Source organism: Palaemon carinicauda, chromosome 22 (genome assembly GCF_036898095.1).
Source record: "Palaemon carinicauda isolate YSFRI2023 chromosome 22, ASM3689809v2, whole genome shotgun sequence".
Lineage (NCBI taxonomy): Eukaryota > Metazoa > Arthropoda > Malacostraca > Decapoda > Palaemonidae > Palaemon > Palaemon carinicauda.
In genome coordinates this window covers 87,833,820-87,843,127 of record NC_090746.1, presented here as the reverse complement: position 1 = coordinate 87,843,127, position 9,308 = coordinate 87,833,820, and the positions used below count along the sequence as shown (strand labels likewise).

General features: G+C 34.6%; 1 protein-coding gene across 5 annotated transcripts in view; it reads left to right on the top strand.

Moving 5' to 3' along the window:
• The first annotated feature begins 8,801 nt into the window (after positions 1-8,801).
• kto (kohtalo) overlaps positions 8,802-9,308 on the top strand; it is a 276,697-nt gene continuing 276,190 nt past the window's right edge. For 3 of the 5 annotated variants that reach the window (XM_068346482.1, XM_068346481.1, XM_068346480.1), the window contains exon 1: positions 8,802-9,008. In XM_068346482.1, the coding sequence (XP_068202583.1) occupies positions 8,916-9,008 (93 nt within the window). In that variant the 5' untranslated portion in view covers positions 8,802-8,915. The remainder of the gene's footprint in view (positions 9,009-9,308) is intronic. The other 2 variants (XM_068346484.1, XM_068346483.1) reach the window with 1 other exon arrangement.

The window sequence follows — 9,308 nt, the reverse complement described above, 5'->3', positions numbered from 1 at the left end:
CCTTTCTTCAGGGAATCATTTGATTCACCTTGAAAGATGGAATCTTCGGGATCTTGAACCCTTCTGTGAAGCCTTTTCCCTTTTTGCCCGGCGGGCATGCTGTCATGTGTTTGCTGGGAGGGGAACGGGGCAATTTTTACCTGTCAAAAAGTTTTCATTCTTTTTGCCTCTCGCGCGAGTACGATGGAAAGTACTGGAGCGTTGGCGCTTAGGATGCTGCTGGTGCCCAGTTTCTGCTAGTGCTCAGTTTTTGCTGAAGCACAGTTTCTGGTGAAGGCGCAGAAAAGCGCTGGCGCACAGGTAACCAATGCGTAGGGTGAATATACAAAGAATAGGCCTGACTATTTGGCCTCTATTTTGAGGTACCTTACCTCTAGCATTAGAGGTTCTTTGACCTTTTATTTTAAGGTGCCATACTTCCAACATTAGAGGATATTTAAGCTCTATTTTGAGGTGCCATACCTTTAGTATTAAGGGCTCTATGACCTCTATTTTGAGGTACTAAAATCTTAGCATTATATGTTCTTTGATCTCTAATTTGAAGTGCTTTACCTCTAGCATTAGAGGCTCTTTGACCTCTATTTTGAGGCTCCTTACTTTTAGCATCAGAGGGTCTTTGACCTCCATTTTGAGGCTCCTTACTTTTAGCATTAGAGGCTCTTTGACCTCCATTTTGAGGCTCCTTACTTTGAGCATTAGAGTGTTTTTTACCTCTATTTTGAGGCTCCTTACGTTTAGCATTAGAGGCTCTTTGACCTCTATTTTGAGGCTCCTTACGTTTAGCATGAGAGGGTCTTTGACCTCTATTTTGAGGCTCATTACTTTTAGCATTAGAGGCTCTTTGACCTCTATTTTGAGACTCCTTACTTTTAGCATTAGAGAGTCTTTGACCTCTATTTTGAGGCTCCTTACTTTTAGCTTTAGAGTCTCTTTGACCTCTGTTTTGAGGCTCTTTACTTTTAGCATTAGATGGTCTTTGACCTCTATTTTGAGGCTCCTTACTTTTAGCATTTGAGGGCCTTTGACCTCTATTTTGAGGCTCCTTGGTTAGCATTAGAGGGTCTCTGACCTCTATTTTGAGGCTCCTTACTTTTAGCTTTAGAGTCTCTTTGACCTCTGTTTTGAGGCTCCTTACTTTTAGCATTAGATGGTCTTTGACCTCTATTTTGAGGCTCCTTACTTTTAGCATTTGAGGGTCTTTGACCTCTATTTTGAGGCTCCTTGGTTAGCATTAGAGGGTCTCTGACCTCTATTTTGAGGCTCCTTACTTTGAGCATTAAAGGCTTTTTTACCTCTATTTTGAGACTGCTCACTTTTAGCATTAGAGTCTCTTTGACCTCTATTTTTAGGCTCCTTACTTTTAGTATTAGAGGCTCTTTGACCGCTTATTTTAAGGGTCCTTACTTTTACCTTTAGAGGCTCTCTGACCTCTATTTTGAGACTCCTTTTAGCATTAGGGGGTCTTTGACCTCTATTTTGAGGCTCCCTTCTTTTAGCATTAGAGGCTCTTTGACCTCTGTTTTGATGCTCCTTACTTTTAGCATTAAAGGCTCTTTGACCTCTATTTTGAGGCTCCTTAGGCTTAGCATTAGAGGGTATTTGACCTCTATTTTGAGGCTCCTTAGGCTTAGCATTAGAGGGTCTTTGACCTCTATTTTGAGGCTCTTTACTTTTTGCATTAGAGGCTCTTTGACCTTGGTTTTGAGGCTCCTTACTTTTAGCATTATAGGCTCTTTGACCTCTATTTTGAGGCTCCTTAGGCTTAGCATTAGAGGGTATTTGACCTCTATTTTGAGGCTCCTTAGGCTTAGCATTAGAGAGTATTTGACTTCTATTTTGAGGCTCCTTAGGCTTAGCATTAGAGGGTCTTTGACCTCTACATGTATTTTGAGGTTCTTTACTTTTAGCATTAGAGGCTCTTTGACCTCTGTTTTGATACTCCTTACTTTTAGCATTAGAGGCTCTTTGACCTCTATTTTGAGGCTCCTTAGGCTTACCATTAGAGGGTATTTGACCTCTATTTTGAGGCTCCTCAGGCTTAGCATTAGAGGGTCTTTGACCTCTATTTTGAGGCTCCTTACTTTTAGCATTAGAGGTTCTTTGATCTCTATTTTTAGGTGCTATACTCTAGCATTAGAGTTTCTTTGACCTTTATTTTAATCCCCTTAAATCTAACATTAAAAGCTCTTTGACCTTTATTTTTTGGGTGCTTTATTTCTAGCACTAAAGGCTCTTTGAGATCTCTGTTTTAAGGCGAATAACTGCTAATAGTAGAGGCTATTTGACCTCAGTTTTTAGGTGACTTACCTTTATCATTAAAGGCTATTTTTTATACTTCTTCCTATAAAGGCTTTCCTTCTCTGTTCTCTTCTGTCTTTTATAGTTTTTCAAGATCTTCTTTGCTTAGTTCGCCAGTCTCCGTCGAAATTTCAAGAGACATTTCAGTGCTGTTTGTCCTTGGTTCGTCCGATTCCTCGGAGAAATCGATGGCTTTCATGTCTTTACCTATAAGGGCGAGGGGTAAAGACATGGATACCATTGATTTCTCGGCATACACCATACGCCATCATACTAAAGTTAACGAAGAGTAACACAATATATTTACCAATGCCGTCCTGATATGTTCTATCTTCAATGCCGAATTTTGAAGAAACACACGTCGCTCACCGCTTTGCACCAATGCAATCCAATTATAACACATCGTACCTAAACCGCAAGCAAATTATCCTTCAAGGCGCTTGCATTATGATCTTCAAAGCCCGCCAACTTCGGCAGCACCTATCCAAACTATCTGCAGATGAAGGCGTTCCGAATAGCCTCCAGTTCATCCTGTAGCTGTAACAAATTTCTCACAGTCAGTTACCTGTTCAGCCAGAACACGAGCTCTGTGAGTAACGTGAAATCCTCCTCCCAATGTTCACTGCGTAAACTTCCATAGCTACAGTACATACAGATCGTGAGGTGTTGCAAGGTATGTTTAAAAAGAGAGAGAGAGAGAGAGAGAGAGAGAGAGAGAGAGAGAGAGAGAGAGAGAGAGAGAGAGATAGAGAGAGAGAGAGAGAGAGAGATCAGGTCTTCAGAAGTCTTTTGGAATCCGGGTCGGAGCCGTTCAGAACTGCTCTGGGAAGATTCCGTTCTGGAGTCATTCAGAACTCTATGCTAAGTCTACGGCTATTTCTTCTGAGGTCATTTGGAGAGGAGATTCGGGAAGATTTTCTTCCGAAATCGTTCAGAGATTTCTGGAATCATTCAGAATTCCATGCTATGTCTATGGAAATTTCTTCTGAATCCTTTTGTAGATGCACGAGGATTCTCTCCCGAGGCCCTTTAGGACTCACGAAAAATTCTCTTTTTTTCTCTGGTTTCAATAGGCCCTAATAATAATAATAATAATAATAATAATAATAATAATAATAATAATAATAATAATAATAATAATAATAATAATAATAATAAATTACGTGATTTGATTTACAGCTCCGTGAAAATTCCGTTCTGGACTCATTCAGAACTCTATGCTAAGTCTACGGCTATTTCTTTTGAAGACATTTGGAGATTCAGGGTTTTCTTTCGAAGTCGTTCAGATTCGCACCTGGAATCATTCAGAATTCCATGCTAAGTCTATGGTAATTTCTTCTGAATCCATTTGGAGAACCACGATTTTCTTCCGAAGCCATTTAGAACTCGCGAAAAAATCTCTATTGCTCTGGTTTCAATAGGCCCTAATAACTCATATTAATAATAATAATAATAATAATAATAATAATAATAATAATAATAATAATAATAATAATAATAATAATAATAATAATAGTAGTAGTAGTAGTAGTAGTAATAATAATAATAATAATAATAATAATAATGAACTGTGATTTGATCTACTGCTCTGGGAAGATTCCCTTCTTGAGTCATTTAGAACTCTATGCTAAGTCTTCGGCTATTTCTTCTGAACCCATTTGGAGATCGACGAAGATTTTCTTCCGACGCCGATTAGGACTCGCGAAAAATTATCTTTTTCTCCGGTTTCAATAGGCCCTAATAACTCATAATAATCATAATAAAAATAATAATAATAATAATAATAATAATAATAATAATAATAATAATAATAATAATTTTTGTAAGTATCAATCTAGTACCTACAGCTCTCCATTTGGTTAATGCCTTTTCTGCTCTTGGTGTCATCATCATTATTCCTACCCCTTCTCTTCTAACTCCATCTGTTCCTTAGGGCCAAGATATTAAAACTATATTTCATAAATTCATTCTCTACTAGCTGTAACTTCCCCGTTTGATTCATGGTTCTAACATTTCAATTACCAATTTACAAACCGGGAGTTTCTTAGCAACCCACTACGGCCGGGACTGGGGGCAATTCTTTCATTTTCGCTTTCCATAGACTGACTAAATCCATAGAGGATTCATAGGCTAAATTCATCAAAGAATAGCCAATTTCTCAGTGATGCGCAGCGCCTATCTGAATAAGGCAAGTGACCCCTGCCGGTCCATACTAATTCCAGTAAGATCAACTGCCGATGGAATTAATGGTCCTTTATTTATGGAACCCATGCCTCAAAGAGAATGTTTAGTGCCATATTTAAAAGAACTGAAGCTGTTTTTTGCGCATTCGGTTGAATAAAATAGACCCGTCATATATCCAAGCATTTAAATTGTCACGTATATGGCTATAATATATATTGAATTGTTCACCTTTATTTCCAATTTTGTAGCCTACTTGTCCCTATTTTCTCATCAGTAATAGGTTTGATTATCATTTTCTATGAAAAGAAAACTTTTTATTTTTTATGTTCTTATAAATCAATATGATTTTCTATTGAAATAAATGATAGAAAATATTTTCAAAGAACTATCATTTATCTATATTTCTAGTTAAAATTATTAAGAATATATATATATATATATATATATATATATATATATATATATATATATATATATATATATATATATGTATATATATAGATATATAGAGAGATAGATAGATAGATAGTTTACAAAATCTATTAATTAATAACTTAACATTACGAATTGATGTTTTTTTAAATTAAGTGTCCAAAATTGCCTTACCATTTTTCAAGGCGAGGCAAAATTGGACACTAGATATTCCATATTTTTTCATTCATTTTTTATTTTAAACTTTCCTTTAGCATCATCTACTAATTTATTTTAGAAAAAATAATTTCATGTATTATTTCTGAGAAACCTTAAAATGAAGGTGAGGCAATTACTGGACACACATATTCAACCATTTATGTAGGGGTACTTGATACTTTTTATAAACCAGACATACTAATATTTATAAAGTAGAAGGTTGGGCATTTTCTAATAGCATTATAGTTTTCGAAAATTATAAATAGTTTTAGAGATATTGTATCTGTCCAATATTTGCCTTACTTGTCCAAAATTGCCTCTGTCCAAAATTTCCTTACCCTACTATACCTATCACCCGATCGCTAAAGAAAATTCTGCATGGGAAGCGGAAAAAATTGCTGATTTCCCAGGAAATCCGAGCAATTTAGAACTTGTAATACCCGATAGCTTTAAAACTTACCATGTAACTGATAGTATCGAAGAACAGATTTATTAGCTGATATCCGAGATGCATCTTGTAGAATTTTGGTATTTGGAAGAAAAGAAATTGCAATTTTTTTAGTCAAACAGATGATAAAAAAATTACAAATATTTAAAAAAAAATTGACTTCTACCTTATAATTAGTAACATATATTAACACTCAAATTAGTTGAAAGAACCTATACAACAATTTTGCTTTTTGCAAAATATGTACAGTATATATGCTGCGAGACTGGTCTACGGCAAAAATGGTCTACGGAAAAATGGAATTTGTATATATATATATATATATATATATATATATATATATATATACATATATATATATATACATATATATATATATATATATATATATATATATATATACATATATATATATATATATATATATATATATATATATATATTTATGTATGTATATATATATATATAATATACATATACACATATACACATATACATTATATATATATATATATATATATATATATATATATATATATAATACATATACACATACACATACACATATACATTATATATATATATATATATATATATATATATATATATATATATATATATATATATAATACACACACCAGGTTATGCTACAGTTTTTTAACTCTAAGCAAATTAATTTACTTGCTTTACTTATGATAAATTCATGAATTACATTTTCAAAATTCATTGCCATCAGTGTTTCAGACTCAATGCTGAGGAGTGCCAAATCTGAAAGTCTCTCCTGTCCCATAGTATTTCTCAGGTATGTCTTAATGAGCTTCAATTTACTGAAGGATCTTTCACATGAAGCAACTGATATCTCTACAAGCAATAATAACCTAAGTGCCACTTGAAGGTTAGCGAATCCTTCACCATATTTCATAATAAAACTAAGGAGTTCTGTGGCTGATTCTATTTTTCTGTTCCTTACCAAGAACTTTACATCTTGTATCTCTTGGCATAGTTCTGATGCTTTCAGGTCTTTGTGATATTTTTGCTCTATGCCTTTGCACACTGTATCAACTTCTTCGTTTTTGCCAAATAATTCTTTAGGGCGCAGGAAATGTGAAAGAAAATGTAAAAGAAAACGAAGATATTTAAAACCAAACATTTTCAAGTTCATGATTTTCATTGTGAGGATGATTAATTCTATTGCAAAAAGACAAAAAAATCTGGGAAATATTTTAATTTTTGTTGGTTTTAATGGCTTAGTTGCAGAAATCATAATTTGCGTTAAAAAAATTTCAAAGCTTTTATCCCTTACCCGCTAATTATTATTATTTCAATCTTGTGGGGCGGCAAGTCCAGGCTATTTGTGCCGCCCCTAAAAAAGTGCCGCCCCATGGCATTTGCCCCCCCCCTCCCCCCTGCCCTTCCCCATGTGAGGGCCCTGCTTATAGGCCATGTATGAGTAGAGTTCTCCTGCGTGATAGGTTCAGGAAAGCAGTTCTTAAAGTAAAGTAAAGCAAGAATTGGTATATCTTTGAGCTTTTTTTTTTTCAAATTATTTTTCATGTTGGCGAATTTAGTTGATGCTTGTGTTGATGTGATTACTAATAGATTTTTTCTTTAACTGTTCCAAAATATTTCAATTTCTCATTTATTAGAATCATCGGCGTTTGAAATATTAAGTTAATTGACTCTGCATTCTTTGCTAGATTATCAATTATATAAGTAAGATTAGCTGCTTTTGTTACTTTGTTATATCTCGTTAATCTTATTCCTACGCATGGTTCAGCACCAATTGGATTCAGAATATCCACAAATAATCCAATTATGAGTTTCTATTTCTTTTTTAAAGAATTCTAGAAATTTATCAACTAATTCCTGGCCAACCTCCTTTCTTTCACAGTTGCCTTTAGACTATTTAGATTTTAGAAGACGACGTAGCTTATTCATGTCTGTTGCTGATTCCAGGAATTTTTGCTAAAAGTATCTAGTTTCTTTCATCGTAGGTAGTAGGTTGACCAGGGCACCAGCCACCCATTGAGATACTACCGCTGGAAAGTGATTGGGTCCATTGGCTGACCAGGCAGTACTAAATTGGATCCATATCTCTGGTTACGGCTAATTTCTTTCCTTTGCCTACACATACATGAAATAACCTGGCCTATTCCTTCCACATTCTCCCGTGTCCTCATTCACCTGATAACACTGAGATTACCATACAGTAAGAATTTTTCTTCGTTCAAGGGGTTAATTACTGTACTGTAATTGTTCAGTGGCTACTTCCCTCTTGGTAAGGATAAAAAAAGACTCTATAGGTATGGCACGCAGCTCTAGGAGAAGGACACTCCAAAAATAAACCATTGTTTTCTAGACTCGGGTGGTGCCATAGTCTCTGCATTATGGTCTTTCACTGTCTGGGGGTAAAGTTATCTTGCTTGCGAGTACACTCGAGCACACTATTCCATCTCATTTATCTTCCTCCTGTTTCTCGAAGCTTTTATAATTTATATATGAAAGATATAACTTAACATTGTTACTGTCCTTAGAATATTTTTTTTTATTGCTCATTACTTCTCTTGTAGTTCATTTATGTCCTGTCCTCACTGGGCTATTTTCCTTCTTGGAGCTCTTGGGCTTATAACATCCTGTTTTTCCAACTAGGGTTGTAGCTTAAATAATAATAATAATAATAATAATAATAATAATAATAATAATAATAATAATAATAATAAGTGATTATATTGGCACTTCCAGTTTTTAACCGACTCCAATACTTCTTAGTATTAGGATTGAAGCTGTAAAGTAATTCACAAAGATATTAAAATATATCTTATTTTCTAAGTTTTATGGTAATGCTAATTTGATAAAAATAGGAAATAAAATTTAAAAAATTTATAAACGAGGAAAACCTTGCAGAAGTACCCATCTGTCAATGACACTGACATAGTATTTGTGCATAAGCGACCTGTAGAATAGCCAAACCCAGGGGTGCCAGTCGTACGATAATTACTATACATGTACGTCTATTTTAGGTCGATGTATGATACATACCTTAGGTATATACACACACGTATATATATGTATATGTATGTATGTGTTAAATTGAATAATTATACTAAAATATTTCAAAATAAGTTAATCATGTAACTCCTTAATAATTATGTTGAAAGTGTGTACGATAATATTGGTTGAAAAACGACAACTATAAGGCTCATGTACGATAATCCAGTGGTTTTAGTGTTTACTGTTTATGTTCTCTCCCAACCTCATAGTGCCATTGTTCTGCCCAATGGTACACAATGTACAAGCAAAAGTGACAGTTATAGTGTACCAAATGCAATGAGAGCAAATTAGCGAGCTGTGCAAGATGATGCCAGTGCCGTCTGCCGAAAAGCGGCCTTTAAAAAGGCAGAAGATTGGTCCGCCTGACGTTTATCCACAAGATGCTAAACAGAAAGAGGTAGGTTAAGCCCACAGCAGAAGTTCTCGAAGTCACTTAAGGGCAAGTTAAACCATTAGTAGCTTGTTGGATCCAATTTGGTAGGGGATGGAGGTCGTAGCATTTATGCCTTTTATGTAATGGTCGATAAAATAACACTAAGTAACCCATAAACATTATGGAGATGTTCCTTTTGTATATTTAGAAGTTTTTGAACGATTTTGATGATATCTGGCCATATTTTTCAACTTACAAAGACTCCTGAAACTCCCTACAAACAACGTTATGATCTCACCTTAGGTTCTTTATCTTATCCTAATA